The following is an 18,310-nucleotide window of genomic DNA, read 5'->3' as shown; positions in this document are numbered from 1 at the left end:
TACACATATGACTGTGTGGCCCCTACCAGCTCCACCACCATCATCAAGTTTGCTGACGACACCGCCGTGGTGGGCCTGATCTCTGATAACAACGAGACGGCCTACCTGAAGGAGATTAGGAATCTGGAGAACTGGTGCCAGAGGAACAACCTCGTTCTAAACGTCAGTAAGACAAAGGAGCTGATAGTGGACTTCAGCACTAAGCAGGAGAGGAACTACCAGACCCCCGTCATCAACGAGTGCCCAGTGGAGAGAGTGGACAGCTTCAAATACCTCGGAGTTCACATCACGCAGGACCTGTCATGGTCCTGTCACATCAACACCGTGGTGAAAAAGGCCCGACAGCGTCTCTACCACCTCAGACGCTTGAGAGACTTCCAACTGCCCTCCAAGGTGCTCAGGAACTTTTACTCGTGCACCATAGAGAGCATCCTGACGGGAAACATCTTAACCTGGTTCGGGAACAGCACCATGCAGGACAGACGAGCTCTACAGAGGGTTGTGCGGTCAGCTGAGCGCACCATCCTCTCCGAGCTCCCTGACCTGCACTCAATCTACAGCAGGCGGTGCTGGACCAAGGCCAGGAAGATCGTGAAGGACCTCAGCCATCCCAACAACAGACTGTTCTCTCTGTTGAGGTCAGGAAAGTGATTCCGCTCCCTGAAGACCAACACAGAGAGACTGAGGAGGAGCTTCTTCCCGCAGGCGATACGGTCTCTCAATCACACCACCACACAGTACTGACCCACACACATGGTTCTTACACACACACTGGACTTTCTGGACATTGTTTTCACTTCATCACTTTAAGCATATTTGTACTGCACAAGACATAATGTGGATTGCACAACACTGGACATTATATTCTTCATTTCCAGTTAATACTTGTACAGCTGCTGCTATTGTGTATATATTTATTTATATTTCTTCATACATTCTTATATAGTTCTATATTGTGTATTTTGTTGTACAGTTATTTTATTTTCAACTTTAATTTATATATTTTATCTTATTCTTTCCCAGTTAAATTTACCCTTCATTCTAATTTGTGTTGTACAGTTATTTCATTTTTAACCTTAATTTATATTTTATTCCTTCCTAGTTAAATTTACCCTTTTTAATTTTTCATATTTATTTCCTATCTTATTCATAGCCTTTTCCTTTTTTGTTTTCTTTAGGTCACGAGCAGTTGTCCAAGCATTTCACTACATATCGTACTGTGTATGACTGTGTACGTGACAAATAAAATTTGAATTTGATTTGAATTTGACACTCGGGTAAAGAGAGGGGCTGAGCTGTCAACTGATCACCACCTGCTGGTGAGTTGGATCAGGTGGCGAGGGAGGACGCTGGACAGACCCAGCGCACCCAAACGTACAGTGAGGGTGTCCTGGGAACGTCTAGCAGAGGCCCCGGTCCACGAGATCTTCAACACACACCTCCAGCAGAGCTTCAACAGCATTCCGAGGGAGACTGGGGACATTGAGTCCGTGCTGGAAAGGAGAGTCCGTCTGTTAGTCGAACCTCAGATACAGGAGGAACAATGCGGTTTTCGTCCTGGTCGTGGAACACTGGATCAGCTCTTTATCCTCTTGCATGGGACACTCGAGGGCGCATGGGAGTTTGCCCAGCCACTCTACATGTGTTTTGTGGACTTGGAGAAGGCATTCGACCGTGTCCCTTGAGGGGTCCTGTGGGAGTTGCTCCGGGAGTATGGGCTCAGAGCAGAGCCACTGCTCATTCACATCGAAAGGAGCCAGTTGAGGTGGTTCGGGCATCTGACAAGGATGCCTCCTGGGCGTCGTTTTCCAGGCATGTCCCACCGGGAGGAGGCCCCGGGGCAGACCCAGGACACTGCTGAACACCTTGGTGTTCCCCCGGATAAGCTGGAGGAGGTGGCTGGGGAGAGGGAGGTCTGGGCTTCTCTGCTTGGGCTTCTGCTCCCACGACTCAGCCCCGGAAGAGCGGAAGAAAATGGACGGATGGATACAAAAAACCTGAAACTTATTATGTTGTTACAGCATGTTAACCTGTGCCTCAGAACAACTATGCCTAGCTGGGACATACGCCAGACGGCCCGTAGGTCCCCAGTTTTATTTGTTGCTCTGAGTGTGTGTGGAGAGGAGGACAGATTATTGTGAATCTAAAATTAAAAAAAAACCCCTAAAAATATGACGGTGAATTTAACGTAATAATTTACAATGTCAACAAGCCATTTTTTATTTTTTAGCCCTTTTTTTTTTTTTATTTGTGAGCCATATTCGAGTCCTCTTATTGTAAGTTTACTGTTCAATTTACATTCTTGTATGTGTTTGTACTTTAACCTGTAGGTGTGGGACATAGTAGAGCAGTATGACACAGGCTGCACACCTGGTGGAGGAAAGGACAGTATGGGTGTCTTCTTTGATGCTGGGCTATTGTTTGAGTCCAACACTGATGCAAAGACCCCATATAGACAAGGTGACAAAGCAACAGAGCATCCCACTCTTTTACCATTGTCTAATACTTTTCTCTCGGCTTCACTGTTAAACCCTTGAAGAATGATGAATATTTCTGTCATGTTTTTGAACAGTCCAACAAAAAAGGTTGTGTTATATTCTTCCTATTTTAGTAACACAAAAACCAAATTCAGTTTCAGGCTTGTTTGATATGGTATATTTTGTCTGTGTTGCATTTTACAGAAATTAAATGCCAGCCTGTGAACAGAAAGAAACACAACGCTGCTGTAATGGATGTCAGAAGCAGCTTATGTAAGTATATACATATAAATATATATTTTACATAAATAACTACATATTAATTCATAATTTCACACATATCACTGTTTTTAATTTTGACAGGCTATGTATTAGTCATACGTATTTTTTTTACGCTTTTGACTTCATTACAAGATTTTCTGTTCACAAAAAGACATATTTAAAAATATATGTTTTTAATTTTACAGTAAAACAGAGTTCCTATACTTTCTTCTAAAACCGTCTCTGTTTTCATTAAAAAAATTATACAGACCCAGTAGAATCTGAGTGTTGTCTGGATGGCATGAAGGAAACCCTCCTTTCATCCACCTGTGAGGTCCGCAGCAAGTACATTGTTGATGGTCAAGGCTGCCGTGATGCTTTCCTGCGCTGCTGCAAGGCAGTGGAAACTCTTCGAGCAGAGAAGAGGGAGGAAGACCTCAAACTGGCTCGCAGTAAGAGATGGAAACAAAATGGGAAGGGGTTATCTCATTCATACTACCTGTCATAAAATTCACAAAATTATATCATTTTTAATCAAAATCCAGGTGAAGGAGAAGACAACAGTTTTATGGACAGCAATGATATTGTTACTCGCACCAATTTCTCAGAAAGTTGGCTCTGGTCTGATATCAAATTGCCTCCTTGCCCTAGAAACACACCTAACTGGTGAGTCACTGTAAATCACAAACACATACAAATGAAATTCAAATTCAAATTCAAATTTTATTTGTCACGTACACAGTCATACACAGTACGATATGTAGTGAAATGCTTGGACAACTGCTCGTGACCTAAAGAAAACAAAAAAGGAAAAGGCTATGAATAAGATAGGAAATAAATATGAAAAATTAAAAAGGGTAAATTTAACTAGGAAAGAATAAGATAAAATATATAAATTAAAGTTGAAAATAAAATAACTGTACAAGAAAATACACAATATAGAACTATATAAGAATGTATGAAGAAATATAAATAAATATATACACAATAACAGCAGCTGTACAAGTATTAACTGGAAATGAAGAATGTAGTGACCAGTGTTGTGCAATCCACATTATGTCTTGTGCAGTGCAAATATGCTTAAAGTGATTTAAGTGATGAAGTGAAAACAATGTCCAGAATGTCCAGTGTGTGTGTAAGAACTGTATGTGTGGGTCAGTACTGTGTGGTGGTGTGATTGAGAGACCGTATCGCCTGCAGGTAGAAGCTACATCTTAAGCTATCTCTCAGACTGTAAACATTTTTCTCTGTTTCAGCGACACCACATCATTTGTGAAAAATGTTACTTTGCCAGATTCAATCACAACCTGGCAGTTCACCGGCATCAGTCTGTCAAGAACTCACGGTGAGGATTCAGTGACTAAAATATGTTTTTTTTTCGCCTTCCCTTTACTTTTTTTTTTTTTTAAATGTCATTCTTTTCTGCATATTTTCTTTAAGGAATCTGTGTGGGTGATCCATTTGAAGTCATTGTCAAGAAGGATTTCTTCATTGATCTCAGGCTGCCTTATTCTGCTGTCCGTGGAGAGCAGATAGAAATTAAAGCAATTCTCCACAACTACAGCCCTGATCAAATCACTGTAAGTACAGAACCACAGTAATTACTGAACTGAAACACAGTGGTGTCCAAAAGTGTCATCTTGTGAGTTTATCATGTGCATTTTCATGTTGTGTTCTCAAAATCATTTTCATTTTCACTTGCCAGGGTGAATACATTTCCTTAGTTAAGGTTGGCTTATCATATTTCGTTTATCATCAACTAAAATTGAAGAGTACAATCCCTTTTTCATGTTGAGTTTATTAACTTAGTTTTATATAAATAAGGAGAAATGAAATTGCAGAAAGTTAAAGGAATGCTTAAAAATCTCTGTATTTATTCATGATCTTTGTATTCTTCCAGTTTGAAATACAACGTTTTAATCTCTTCTCCAACTTTGTCATTGCTCTTTTTCTTTTATAAAGGTACGTGTCGATTTGACTGAGGAGGAGCATGTGTGCAGTTCAGCTTCCAAACGCCAGGAGGTCACTGTTGGGCCCGAGACCACACGATCTGTACCTTTTGTCATTATTCCCATGAAGGAGGGAGAACGGCACATTGAGGTTAAAGCAGCTGTTAAGGACTCATATCTCAATGATGGAGTCATGAAGATGTTGCGGGTGGTGGTAAGAAAACCAATGTTTGCTATTTGGATGCCCAAAAATATGTTCGTTATCAATTCCCTATTAAATAAAACAAAAATGTTTTTTCTTATCTGAATGTGAAAAGGCCATTTAAAATTGGTAGTAATAAAATAATTTGAAAGTTATTGTTTGTTGAGGTTTAGGCACAAAAAGGAACAGACAGAAACAATAACTGGAGTCTGGCTCAATCCCAGACCAAACATCAGACTGATAATTTTGTAGACTAACAATATGTGCTGAACTTTTCTTCTAATACTACATGATTATCACTGCCAAAAGAATGTCCCTTAATAATCTTAGAAATGATCAAAATATTAACAATAATCATACTCATCAAATGCATTTTTAGTTCATTGCTTGTTTTTGTGTCTATTTTGTAAAAAAAGGATTTTAGTTAAAGTGTGACTATAGGAAGATGAAGAACCAGTACAGTACTCCAATCAGTACTGAACAGCAAACTGACAAAACCTAGCCAAAAGAAAAACTACTTATGATAATGTAGGTCAGTTTTATTTTTTATATTTTACTTCTAAAAATCATGGTCATCATCAATATTGACATATATTACTGAAATGCGTTCACTGTATTCATTTGGGAGAAATGTTACATTTACAGTCACATGTAAATGTTGTTTAGTAATTATGCATAAAAATGGATAACAGTTTAGTTGAAATTTAAATAGAGCTGACAGTTCAAGCTAAGTCAGTATTTGTGGTTTATATATTGTGATTTTGTAAAGGGTTTTGGCTTCATATTAATATTGATAATGTTATATTTTATGAATTTAAAGGAAAAATACTCTGTGCATATGATAACATTGTAAACCACTACAGTCACTTAATTATTCTCAGCAGCACACTTTCAGTATCTATTGCAACTACAAAGTACATATTTTATAGCTGCAATAGTAAGTTAACTACTAACATCATTTGCATTTTTGCTGCTGTGGCTACTTCTCTCACACATCGAGAGAAGTAGCAACAAGAATACAAAGTTAAACTGAGTTTAGTCATAAAGGCTGCAGTTAGGCTTAGAAGGACAAACTGTGGAGGACTTAATTTAATTATGGATTTATTTCCTGTTTTGTAGCTACTGCACTTTTCTTTGCTAAAATAATGATGACTTCCAATGTTTGTCTGTTTTCCAGCCTGAGGGCGTACTGGTTAAACATCCAAAGATTGTGACTTTAGATCCTGTTAAGAAAGGAGAAAGTGAGTTTATCTATTAAAAAGCTAGATTCTAATTATTCAGTCACACACTGATTTTCACCTTAATAAAACCTTTTTTTCTCTGTTTAGATGGTGTACAGAACGAAGTTCTTAACAGTGGAATTAAAAGGAAAGATTTGGTTCCAAACACACCTACTAGCACACAGATCTCTGTGACAGGTGAGAAATATTTAATATTTATGCAGTTTATGTGATTCAGTGGCTATATCACCCTGAAGCTTCTATTATATATTGTTATTGTTGACATTCGGGACTGACTACCTTAATGGGTGTTGTGAACCTTTTTTGTATGTGTATGCATGCAGGGAGAGAACAAGTATCTCAGCTGGTGGAGAATGCCATTGGCGGCAACTCAATGGGTACTCTAATCAGACAACCCTCGGGCTGTGGTGAGCAGAACATGATCTCAATGACCCTGCCTCTTATTGCAACCTTGTATTTGGACAAAACCAACCAATGGGAAACTGTGGGCTTTCAGAAACGTAATGAAGCTCTCCAACATATAAAAACTGGTAGGCTCTCACAGATGTACATAAATTCTTTGGTAACACAATAAACACACAAAGCTCCACAAAATTGTTTCTAATTGATAAGAGTCAGATGCAAGTTGAATAGCAGTGAAGTAAAAAGATTGTTTTATTTCTTTAATTGTTTCATCAAGGTTACACAAACGAGTTGGTCTTCCGTAAAAAGGATGGATCGTTTGCTGCATTTGTTTCTCGCCCAGCTAGCACCTGGTGAGGCACCCACAAACATCCATGAATTCATACATAATATTTTGCACATGCTGCTTTAATTTCTGATTTTGCAAAGCCAATTTATTGTAAGGGCAAATAAATTATATTAAGCTATTGTATCCCCTCTTCCTGTCTATAAGGCTGACTGCCTATGTTGCCAAGGTGTTTGCAATGGCCCATCATCTGGTTGCAATACAAGATAATGTGATCTGTGATGCTGTCAAGTACCTTATTCTCAGAGGACAACAACCTGATGGTGTTTTCAAAGAATTTGCACCTGTATTGCAGTCAACAATGAATGTGAGTGCACTGATTTTATCAACACCAGTTCTTCATCTATACTTAAAATACAAAATGGCTTATAACTAAATGAGAAACCAGTTATACAACTGCCAATCAGCTTTTATAAATATTAAAAAAAGTTCTGTTAGAAATAATAATAATATGTTTGTGCTTCATCTGTAGGGTGATGTGGCCGGCTTAGATTCAGACGCCTCCATGACAGCTTTCTGCCTCATTGCAATGCAAGAGTCACGCTCAATATGTTCCGACACTGTCAATGTGAGTATTTCACCTGCAAACATTGTTGTTACAAAGTATCTAAAAGGATCAAACGGTGATACTTTCTATTGCACTTGCATTGAAGATTTAAACCACAGACCAGCAAAAACAGACAGAATTCAATTAATCTCACAAATATGTTCTCTGGTCATGTCTGTATGAAGATCTTGTAAATTATAGATTGATAAAAACATAAAATATTCAGACTACACCTCTTCATGACTTGGATATACAAAAGCCTTAATTCTGGTGCATTGCTCATGTTATACTGAGTGGTCCAATTTCTAATTTTAACTTTCTCAATTAATGAGACTTGAGAGGCTCACAAAAGGACGAAGAACAAATGCTCCACATTCCAAGATAGTATAGTAATGTTATATTTCTTTATGTTTTGTTTTCCTGTCACTCATTATCTACCTTTTTTTCCCTTTTTTCATCTGCCCAGAGTCTCCCAGGCAGTATAGACAAAGCAGTGGCCTACCTGGAGAGGCGCCTGCCCAGTGTCACCAACCCTTATGCTGTGGCTATGACATCATATGCACTGGCTAATGAAAACAAATTGAACAAAGAGACCCTATACAAGTTTGTTTCGCCAGGTCTGTACAGACAGACAGGCAGACAGACACACACACACACACACACACACACACACACACACACACACACACACAGAGTTGAGACTATATAAATGTTTACAAGATCAGTAAATGTAAACTATGATCCTTACTGTTTCAGTTAATTGCAAAAAAAAAAAAAACAGTTGTAAAAACTGTACTATGTTCATGAGGATTTTTTTCTAAGTCTTAGTTAAATGAATGGTCTGGTATTTTCAGTGCTTTTAAATTGCTGTCCTGTCATTCTCTAATACAGGTCACATAACCATAGGCTAAAATACAATAATTTTTTTGGCGTTAATTGTTGTTTGTGAAATGCACTACACACAGGTACACACACACACACACAGGTCTTTATAACCAAATTCCACATTTATTTATAGTTTTCCCCGGTTATGACTGAACATAGTCTGACAGCTGTCGGTCCCAGCTGATTTCCCTCTCCCTCCACTCCTCTCCGTCTCACTATAAAAAGGGAAGGAAAACCATCATCAGTCCAAATCGCCATCAGCTGTATTCCCCTGCATCTCCAGCACCGCCCCGTTGAGCCCACTGCACCACTCCTCCCCTGCAGCCGCGCCCGGGACCACACCTCCGCCACACTGTTAATAGTGAAAATGGACTCAAGATGTGAGTTCATCTTGGGTCACATCAGAACAGGTTCAGTGATAGCGACAGTGAGTTTATTTACAGTAAAGTTACAAACAAAGATGACAACAAAAGGAATTGTCAGTTAGTGTGCCCATGGTTGCAATATTTACAGATCCACAGGAACTCTCTTTACAGGGGAAACTCTCTCTCTTAAAAACTCACTAAGGTGCAACCAGGGGCAGAGATGATATATATCTTCACATTTTTACTATATTCACAAATTTACTACTGAGGTAGATGTGTTCAAGATATATTATAGTAATAAAAATGTGCTTGTGTGATTGTGTCTGTCAGAGCTATCTCACTGGCCTGTACCTAGAGGGGGCATTTACACTTTGGAAACCACAGCTTATGCTCTTCTTGCTCTTGTCAAGACTCAGGTGAGCATGTCTAAATTATATCATCCATCCATTTGCTTCCGCTTATCCTTTTCAGGGTCGCTGGAGCCTAACCCAGCTTAGGGTGAGAGGCAGGGTTCACCCTGGGCAGGTCATAGACATGGGACAACCAGTCGCACTCACATTCAATCACACATTCACACCTATGTTCAATTTAGTATTTCCAATTAACCTAACCCCACTAACGACATGTGGTCATTGAAAATTCATTCTACAGTATTAAAATACCATTTTTATACCATTCCAGAGTACTCGAATTACCATTTATTTAATGTAAATTTCTCCATTTAGTTTTATGTTGTGTTATTATTGTGTGCAAACACAAATGAAAACAAATAAGACATTGCTTTGTTATGAACTATGAAAAACATTGCTGTTTTCTTCCATTAGGCAAGTTTCTGGACTGGATTTTAATTACAGAAAGCCTAAAACTCCGAAGTACCTTTGAAAAACGTTTTCCATATTTTTTTGAACTCTACTCCTGTCCTTTGCTGTTTTAATAAAGAACTTGGAAGATGCCAGACCTGTTGTGAGATGGTTCAACACACAACAGAAGGTGGGAGGAGGCTATGGATCAACTCAGGTAACACAAAACTTCCTGTCAATCAAGATATCATAGGCAGATATTTTATATATATTATCCCACCTTATAACCTTTGCCTTTCTTTATCTCCCCCACTTTTCTTCTCTCCAGGCTACTATAATGGTCTATCAAGCTGTAGCAGAGTACTGGATCAACGCTAACGAACCACAGTACGATCTGAATGTGGACATCAAGTTGCCAGGAAGGTCGATACCTGAAAAGTACAATTTCAATCAGAACAACCACTATGTCACAAGAACGTCTAAGGTGAGAAGAAGCAACACAAACACAGTCACCATGTAGCACAATTTGTCAGTCTGAAAACATGTCCTCTAGCAGTAAATAAATCTCAGTACTGCTAGTGTTTCTGTCTTTTTGGCAATCCATCTCACCACTCTGCAAGCTTTTTGGTCTATTTCCTTTTTTCCTGTCTAACAGACATTCAATGCAATTTAAATTCAGTCAGTGGGAGCAAAGTGAGCTTATCTCTGTTTTTTTTTCTCATAATATGTACAAACACATCTTTGTGTGTTTGTACATATTAATCCCAACAGATTAACGATATAAACCAGGACATCACAGTGACTGCTAGGGGAACAGGAGAAGCAACAGTGACAGTAAGTTATCTGTTAGTTGATCATTTCAGAATCCTAGACAAGGCTTTTTAAACCTTAAAAGAACAGTATTACAAAGACTTATTTATCACACAATATAAAAACATACATTTTCTGATGCAACAGTTGGTATCACTGTATTACGCTAAGCCCAAAGAACGGGAGAGTGACTGCCAGAATTTTACCCTCAAAGTGGATCTCGTAGAAGGTACTTTGATGTCCTTTATCTCCTCTTTTTATTTTACTTATCTCATTAAATCTGTTTGCTTCAGTTTATGGCATTTTATTTGTTTGTGCTCATTTTTTCTTTTTCCTTATTCTTTCAGAGAATGCAACTGAAAAGATATACAAACTTAGGATAGAGGTCATGTAAGTACAATATAAACTACACTTTAGAAATAGTTTTGGCTTAATAGGATTTTTTTGTTCCCGTCCATTTAACTCTGCTGTCATTTGAATCATTCTTATCATTCTCTCTACAGGTATAAGAACAGGGATCGTGATGCAGGCATGTCAATCTTGGATATTGGCTTACTAACTGGTTTTGCTGTTGAAACAAAAGACCTGGATTTGGTAAGATGAGACACCCACATTAAGTTATGTGGTTACAGTTAAAGAAAAAATAAGACCTCTTAATGTTTAAAATTTGTCTTTTTGTGTGTCTCTAGTTGTCTAGAGGACGTGGCCGCACCATATCAAAATATGAGATGAACAAAGTCCTGTCAGAAAGAGGCTCACTCATCATTTACTTGGACAAGGTTGGAAATCACACCAATCTTTCTCCTTATCCCCCCTTTCCCCTTTACCCTGGTGTTTATTTATGTTTTTCACTTTTGTGTGTGTCTGTATTTCAATTCCCAGGTTTCTCACACACGACCAGAGGAAATTGCTTTTAGGATCAAACAGGAAATGCCGGTGGGCGTCTTAAAACCCGCAGCCGTATCTGTCTATGAATACTATGAACGTGAGTTTTATAAACATCTTACCTTTGTTACCTTCAGGTGTTCCAATAAGCACCTAGACATGCAAACTGCTGTCTGCCAAGCAGCTGTACTTTTCTGACTACATTGTGCCAAGTCTAAAGTTCGGTTGTTTGTCAGGAGTTCCAGTTAAAAAAAGACAATTTCGCACTCCTAACTTTGTGGCAACAGTTTGGGGATGAGAATGTTTCAACACACCGGTTTTGCACTATAGTGCACAATGCAAGGTCCATCAAGACATGGTGTAACAGCAGTCTGGCGAGGAAGGAGCAGCTAGCAGGTCCAGCGGGCATACTGTGTGGAGGTTAGCCAGATAACTCAAAGCCAGTCAGTTAAATCAAACAACAGACCTTTATTTGACGTTAGCAACATAAGCCCACACAAGCCAGGTCTCCACTGCTTTACTCTGTCCGTACATACATGTGCGGGGATGGGTAGACAATGCCAGCCCGTTACAATGGTGAGGTCTTTCTTGGAACAGACACACGGGCAGCATGTACTGGCCTGCACAGAGTCTTGACCTCAACTTGATAGAACAGGTTTGGGATGAATTAAAATGGAGAATGTAAACTAGGCCTTTTCATCTAACATCGTCTGACCTCACAAATACACTTTGGGAAGAATGATCAAAAATTCCTATAAACACACTCCTGAACCTTGTGGAAAGCATCCCAGAAGAGTTGAAGCTGTTACAGCTGCAAAGGTTGGGTTGACATCATATTAAACCGTATGGATTAAGAATGGGATGTCACTTAAGTTCATTTGTGTGCGTGATTTGTCATTGCCATATACATTGTTATATCTACCATAGCGGTCACAAAATAATAGAGAAATACCTTCTTTTTTATTGCAGAAACACGCTGTGTGAAATTCTACCATCCAGAGAGGGAAGCTGGAAAACTACTGCAGCTCTGTAGAGATAACATATGCACATGTGCTGAAGGTAAACACAATCATATACATGTGATTAAAAAACCTTATTTTACAACAGTAATTAAAATGTTTTCATGCATTTTTCTATAACTTTAAATGGTACAGAACACAGCATTAGAAGTGTGATTAAAGTAAAGCTTTCATTGTTATAGTCAAATTTTGAGCAAATGTGTTTTTTATGTAGTTTTGTTTGGGTGCAAGTTCTTCCTGACAATGAACTGGTTAAACCTGAGGGTGGGTGGAAGCCACCTGAAGCTGTGGATATGCTGATCCTGTGTCACAGTGCCTTTTTGGCATACAGTTATGAAAAATCAATCATGGACTCCTGTGTATCCCCAAGTATTCCTGAGTCGCATAGGAGGCTGTCTGACCAACAGCTAAAGCATGGTGAAAACTGGTTCTTAACAAAAACACAAGCACACAGCAAATCTATAACAGGATAGCTGGGACCGATGTCCAGACCCTAACCCCTTTGAAATGCTGTGGCAGGAATATGATAGACTTATACAGGGGCAAATCCCCACAAACCTAAAACTCCTCAAATGATGTGAGACACTGATTTCAGAGAAAAAAAAATACTTATTACTGCTAAAGGTGATTCTGCAAGCTTTTGAATCATTGGGTATACTTTCACACTGCAGTATTCTGGCCTGTGAAAGTACATTTGTTTTTCATAACTAGCTATTGTGCTGTTAGTAACTTTAGATCTATGCACTAATCTACAATTATAAAAGACGCCTATTTTAGCAAATGAGATTTAAATAGTATATTCGACCTTCATATACCTGCAGTCACCTATCAACACACATGAATACATTAGCTTTGCATTTTTACCCTGTCCCTATTGTGTACTTACAGAGAACTGCAGTATGCAGAAGAAGGAAAAAATCCCCAATGATGACCGCCAAGCTAAGCTTTGTGAAAGTACAGAGACCAGCAAAGTAGACTTTGGTAAACAAACATAAATGGGTTACATTTAGTTTTATTTAATAGGATATAGTAATGCAAAAAGCTAAAAACTATACTTTGGCTGCCCACAGCTTACAAAGTGCTGGTGGAAGAGGTTGTAGAAGAGTTATCCACAGACAGTCACAAAGTCAAAGTGCTGGACCCCATCAAAGAAGGCAAGTACCTACGTCCTTTAAACGTCTATTTTAAGAGAAATTACTAGTTGTTGTTTTTTGTGGCATTAAGATAGCAGTGATGGTTATTTTCTATTATAGCCACAAAAAATAGGCAATTTGAAGGACAAATCGAGCATTTTATAAAACTGCTGCTTGCTTTTGTACTAAGCGGTACATTTAGTGGTTGACACCATTTACTATCAGTAAGTCAGTGTGGCTTGTCTTGCTGATACCCATTTTCTCATTTAACATTTAATACTCAGCACAAGCATATTGCCAAAATACTAGTATTATCTGTATAATACTGTATTATGATGATACAACTAGGAATGTATATGGACACAGCAGCACTGTGTTTAACTATAACTTGAGCAACACATTCAGTCATTCATAAATCACTGCTCTCAACTGTCATATCTTAATTACAGGGAGTCTTGATGTTGGTCCACTGAATAAACAGCGCATATTTCTCAGTTATCAACACTGCAGAGAAGCTTTAAGCCTGGAACAAGGAAAAACCTACCTCATCATGGGCTCAGATAAAGATATTCACCGAGATGACAAAAAGAATACGTAAGTATATTGTTTGTCTGGCTGTGCTTGTGTGTGGTGTATATTTAAACTAATCTCAGAGTTCTATTCATTAATCATACCTTCAGTGAATAAATGTAATTAACTTGAACTGTGTATATTTATCACAGTTGTTTTATTCTGTATTTTGCTGATTGGTCACACAAACACTATTTTTCTTTCAATTGTTCTTTTCAGATTCGAGTACGTAATTGGTGAGAGAACCTGGGTTGAGTATTGGCCTACAGCAGAAGAGTGTCAGACTGACAAATACCGGGATACCTGCTTGGGCTTGGAGGAGATGGTCATTCAATACTCAGTCTTGAGCTGCATCGACTAGTAAAACAAAAAACATTTCAAATCTTGTTATTCTGCTGTTTTTACAATTTTCTGTAAAACAGCAACTGTTATAAGGGTTTCACCATTTTACTGCAATGATTAAAATGTATTAAAATTTGGTACTGGCTCTGTGTTTATTCAAGTTTATGGTGGTTAATAAATTTCTCGAATTTTTAATGCATTTGAAACTTTACTAATCCATGACAAGCACAACAAAAAAATAAAACATTTGAGATAAAACACCCAGCCCTCCATATAAACCTGATAAGTACAAGAAAAAAGGTTGGATGTATAGAAATATTACTGAGTTAGTATAACTGCAGAAATAAGAAAATATGTTGGCATTTATTGTCATGGTCCGCGGCCCAGTGTCCAAGGAGCTGATGGGATGCCCACGCCCACGGGTGTGGCTGTTAACTCCACACCTGCATCCCATCTCAGGCGATTATCAGGAGGACTATTTGATCCAGCCCAGCCAGCTGCTCCACGCCAGTCCGTTAGTCGTCTCACAGCGGTAACGTACAACCACGGGAAGGCGGTTGTGAAAACCCTCATTTACCTGAACAAACGCTAATCTTTTCCTTTGCGCTCAGGTAACAGCTCGGCGTGTTTTTGAGCCACCTGCCCGTCTGGAGTTTGGATCGCCTCCGGTACCAATCACCTCTACTTTCCTGGAGCTCCCCCGCTCCCACGGCCCCGCTTTGACTGTAAGACTCATACTCTCCCCCACGTATGCTGCTATCCCCGCTCCCCAGTAACTCTCTCCCTCTTTCTGTTGCAGCCTCCCACAGTCCCGATTACGGCGTTCCTGCGTAACTCATCCCCTGGTCCCTTGGTTTTTCTAGTTTCTCGCGTGTTTTCCTTTGACCCTTCCGGGACACCTTTAGTTGAAATAAAGTTTATTTTTCGTACTCCTGTCCGTGTTGTCTCTGCTTCTGGGTCCAGCTTGTGTACTGAACTTCGGTTCATGACATTTATTTTAATTTTCAGACAAATTTTCACCAGCCTGTTAATCAACCAAAGACCAAGACAGACTTTTAATTCATTTGAAAGCCTGATGCTTAGCCTTGTCCATCCCAGTTGCAAAACTCAAAAAACATTCTTCTTTGGCTCTTGAGGAAGGCGGTCGCACTTTTCTCCTCTCCCCTACCCTTATCTTCCCTGCTTGGCTTCTTGTGTCTTTGTCTAGTCTCGTCTACTTTTCTACTCTTGCCCTGGAACACTCTCACAGTCTGTTCTCTAAAACCTAAAATAGGAATTATGGATTTGATCAACTGGTCCCTGAATGCAATTGACACCCTCCTCTCAACGAGGAACCTGGGCTCGGGTGAGCCTGAGTGTCCTGGAGGGCGTTCCCTGCCGGATACATGATGGACGGGTGGCATAACTGGAGGGCAGTGTGTCTCGCGGGACTGTCGATCGAGGACATTGAAGACATCTACCTTTTCGGAACAATGATATCAGGGTTCTTGCTGATCGGAGCTGGCTTGGCCCTGGCTTATCAAAGATTAAAGAAAGCGGAATTGGCTGTTCAAAACCCCACACGGCTGCCTGCTGTGATTGAAGCGATGGGACGAGTCGTTGTAGGGTCTGTGTTTCCACAAGCCCCGCTAATTCTAGAGACATATTCATCATGAAGAAAACAAGACAGTCGATCGATCGATTATTTGCGCAAGGGAGGCCTCGTCTGTGTCCACCATGAAAATGACCTCCAGATCTGACCTCCTCCTGCTGCCTTTTATTGAGAGACAGTTCACACAAAACACGTCTTAACAAAGCCACGTCCCCTTGGTTCTAAGACAAGGCATTGTATGTATATGTGTGAACTTCTGTATCTAAGCAAGAATGTGTGTGTGTGTGTGTGTGTGTGTGTGTGTGTGTGTGTGTGTGTGTGTCAGACCTCCTGCTGACCAAAGGGTCGTAAACGCAGGAAGCTTACATCAAAAGCACAAGGATGTGTCTGATAAAAGACTACAGCCCCCCACCTAAAACCTCGAGAATCTGGGGGGAAGGACATTGGAATTTCTTTCATCAGAGTTAAAACAATGTACAAATGGTAAACATAAAAATGACAAACATTTAACAATTCACTCTAACAGTCGTGACTTCTCAAAATGGGCTCATTGAATGCAGCATGGATAAGATCTTGGAGAAGCTTGAGGCTGCTGTGAACACGCAGACTAAGACCTCTGAGCGAAAATTGGATAACATCTTGGGGAAGCTCACGGTGGTTGTGAGTTCTCAGAATTTGCTCTTTGAGAGCAAGATTGATAACATCCTGGAGAAGCTCACGGCTCTCCAATGGGAGATTGAGAGACCAGTGTCGGACTGCTAGAGAGGCTGTGAAATTCACATGCAGTTGTTCGCACTAAAGGAAAAACCACCATCATTTCATGCGGTCTATGGTGTATTGACAGACATGTGCTTTTTGTGCTGGGGTGTTTTTTTTCTGTTCTCAAACTGTTCTCCCATTAGGAGCTCAGTCTGAGTGGAGTTTTTTTCTCCTCCTCTCACCTCATGTTATGTATTTTCATTGTTTTTTCCTATCAGCCTACCTCTCTGACATGTCTTCCCAATGTGATGTTTGTATAAAGTTTGGTCGGAGGGTTCCTTTGTAAGTGCGCATGCGCCATTAGCGTGCTGCCTGCTGTAACCTATAATTTCCTTCGGGATTAATAAAGTATTTCTGATTCTGATTATTTGTGATCATCTATCATCCACCTGGGCCTTACACAGAGTCTCTGTCGGATTTCTCAGACTTTTATCTGATTTAGTGCTCAGCTCAGATAAAATAATTATTGTGGGTGATTTTAACATCCATGTAGATGCTAAAAATGACAGCCTCAACACAGCATTTAATCTGTTATTTATGAACGCCCGTTTCTGCCACTAAAAAAAAAAAGTATCCATATCTCGTAATTTTGAGTTTCGACTTGTTAATTCAAAAAATTTTAAATTAATAAATTTTGTTAACTTGAAATTAATTCAGAATTTTGAGAAAAGTAACTCGAAATTTTGAGTTAGCGCTGCCAATCAGTAATCTACGTTAATGATGTAATTTCCTTGCTACCCGGAAGCTGAAGCCCTCAGCTACAAATGCTAAGCTATCAGTATTACAGCCAGTCATGAATCCACAAATTGCTGAGTATTTTCAGCGTGGCTTCACCAATGATGAAATCCTTGTGTTATTAGCTGAATCACATGCCGTTACAGCAAATGTACTCTCGAAAGCTCCAGTTTGTTGCAATCCGGTTTTGAGTGTGCATTCCTCTGCGGCATATCCTTCCGGGTAACAAGAAAATTGCATCATTCACGTAGATTACTGATTGGCAGAGCTAACTTAAAAATTCGGGTTACTTTTCTCAAAATGTCCAGTTAATAAGTTGGATTTTTGAGAAAGATAACTCGAAATTTCAAGCTATGGATTTTTTTTTTTGTGGCGGAAATGGTCTTCCATAGTTGTTAGACTCAATTGGCTTCTCTTGAAATGTAAAAGAACCCACCCACCACTTTAATCGCACTCTAGATCTTGTTTTAAAATATGGCATAGAAACTGAACATTTAACAGTGTTTCCTGAAAACCCTCTCTTGTCTGATCATTTCCTGATAGCATTTACATTTACAATAATTGATTACATACAGACAATTTAATCTTGTCTGATTACCTTTACATACTGGTGTATATTTTGATTCAAATGAGACAGAACAATAACATGAGTTGTTAAAAAACAGAAAAGAAAAGAATATTCGACAGTATATACTCCATACACTGTAAAACCTAATATTGTGTTTAATTAAAAATATTAAGTAGGCTGAACTCATTTTTTAATCAATTTATTATTAGAAGTAAATTTAAGTAAGTTACCGGTACTTTTTATGCAAAACCGCTGATCAACTCAATTTATTTGTGTTGTCTTAACTTAGAAAAACTAAGTAAGCTGGAAATTTTGCTTCTCAGTGCGGGAGGTAGTGGTGGGCGGATCGATCCAAATATCGATAGTATGGATCCCAAGTCGGGATCGGTATCGGATCGATACTAGCCTGGTTAGATCAATTCT

At 39.2% G+C, this 18,310-nt stretch overlaps 1 protein-coding gene across 2 annotated transcripts in view; it reads left to right on the top strand.

The window, feature by feature from the left end:
- LOC146668507 (complement C3-like) overlaps positions 1-14,362 on the top strand; it is a 33,499-nt gene extending 19,137 nt beyond the window's left edge. The window contains exons 16-43 of one of the 2 annotated variants that reach the window (XM_085410430.1): positions 2,331-2,460; positions 2,682-2,750; positions 3,008-3,190; positions 3,284-3,404; positions 3,995-4,083; positions 4,179-4,318; positions 4,701-4,901; positions 6,067-6,130; positions 6,218-6,307; positions 6,454-6,660; positions 6,810-6,885; positions 7,026-7,185; positions 7,351-7,446; positions 7,892-8,042; positions 9,006-9,091; positions 9,615-9,692; positions 9,804-9,959; positions 10,247-10,309; positions 10,433-10,514; positions 10,633-10,675; positions 10,789-10,879; positions 10,975-11,064; positions 11,168-11,270; positions 12,140-12,229; positions 13,078-13,170; positions 13,260-13,343; positions 13,772-13,916; positions 14,112-14,362. In XM_085410430.1, the coding sequence (XP_085266556.1) occupies positions 2,331-2,460; positions 2,682-2,750; positions 3,008-3,190; positions 3,284-3,404; positions 3,995-4,083; positions 4,179-4,318; positions 4,701-4,901; positions 6,067-6,130; positions 6,218-6,307; positions 6,454-6,660; positions 6,810-6,885; positions 7,026-7,185; positions 7,351-7,446; positions 7,892-8,042; positions 9,006-9,091; positions 9,615-9,692; positions 9,804-9,959; positions 10,247-10,309; positions 10,433-10,514; positions 10,633-10,675; positions 10,789-10,879; positions 10,975-11,064; positions 11,168-11,270; positions 12,140-12,229; positions 13,078-13,170; positions 13,260-13,343; positions 13,772-13,916; positions 14,112-14,253 (3,123 nt within the window). In that variant the 3' untranslated portion in view covers positions 14,254-14,362. Of the gene's footprint in view, positions 1-2,330; positions 2,461-2,681; positions 2,751-3,007; positions 3,191-3,283; positions 3,405-3,994; positions 4,084-4,178; positions 4,319-4,700; positions 4,902-6,066; positions 6,131-6,217; positions 6,308-6,453; positions 6,661-6,809; positions 6,886-7,025; positions 7,186-7,350; positions 7,447-7,891; positions 8,043-9,005; positions 9,092-9,614; positions 9,693-9,803; positions 9,960-10,246; positions 10,310-10,432; positions 10,515-10,632; positions 10,676-10,788; positions 10,880-10,974; positions 11,065-11,167; positions 11,271-12,139; positions 12,230-13,077; positions 13,171-13,259; positions 13,348-13,771; positions 13,917-14,111 lie in introns of both variants that reach the window. The other variant, XM_085410432.1, reaches the window with a different exon arrangement.
- Positions 14,363-18,310: the final 3,948 nt, after the last annotated feature.

The sequence above is a fragment of the Rhamphochromis longiceps genome, linkage group LG6 (genome assembly GCF_057381845.1).
Source record: "Rhamphochromis longiceps isolate RC_006_pf linkage group LG6, R_longiceps_female_GT1.1, whole genome shotgun sequence".
Classification (NCBI taxonomy): domain Eukaryota; kingdom Metazoa; phylum Chordata; class Actinopteri; order Cichliformes; family Cichlidae; genus Rhamphochromis; species Rhamphochromis longiceps.
This window is presented reverse-complemented; position numbering and strand designations above follow the sequence as displayed.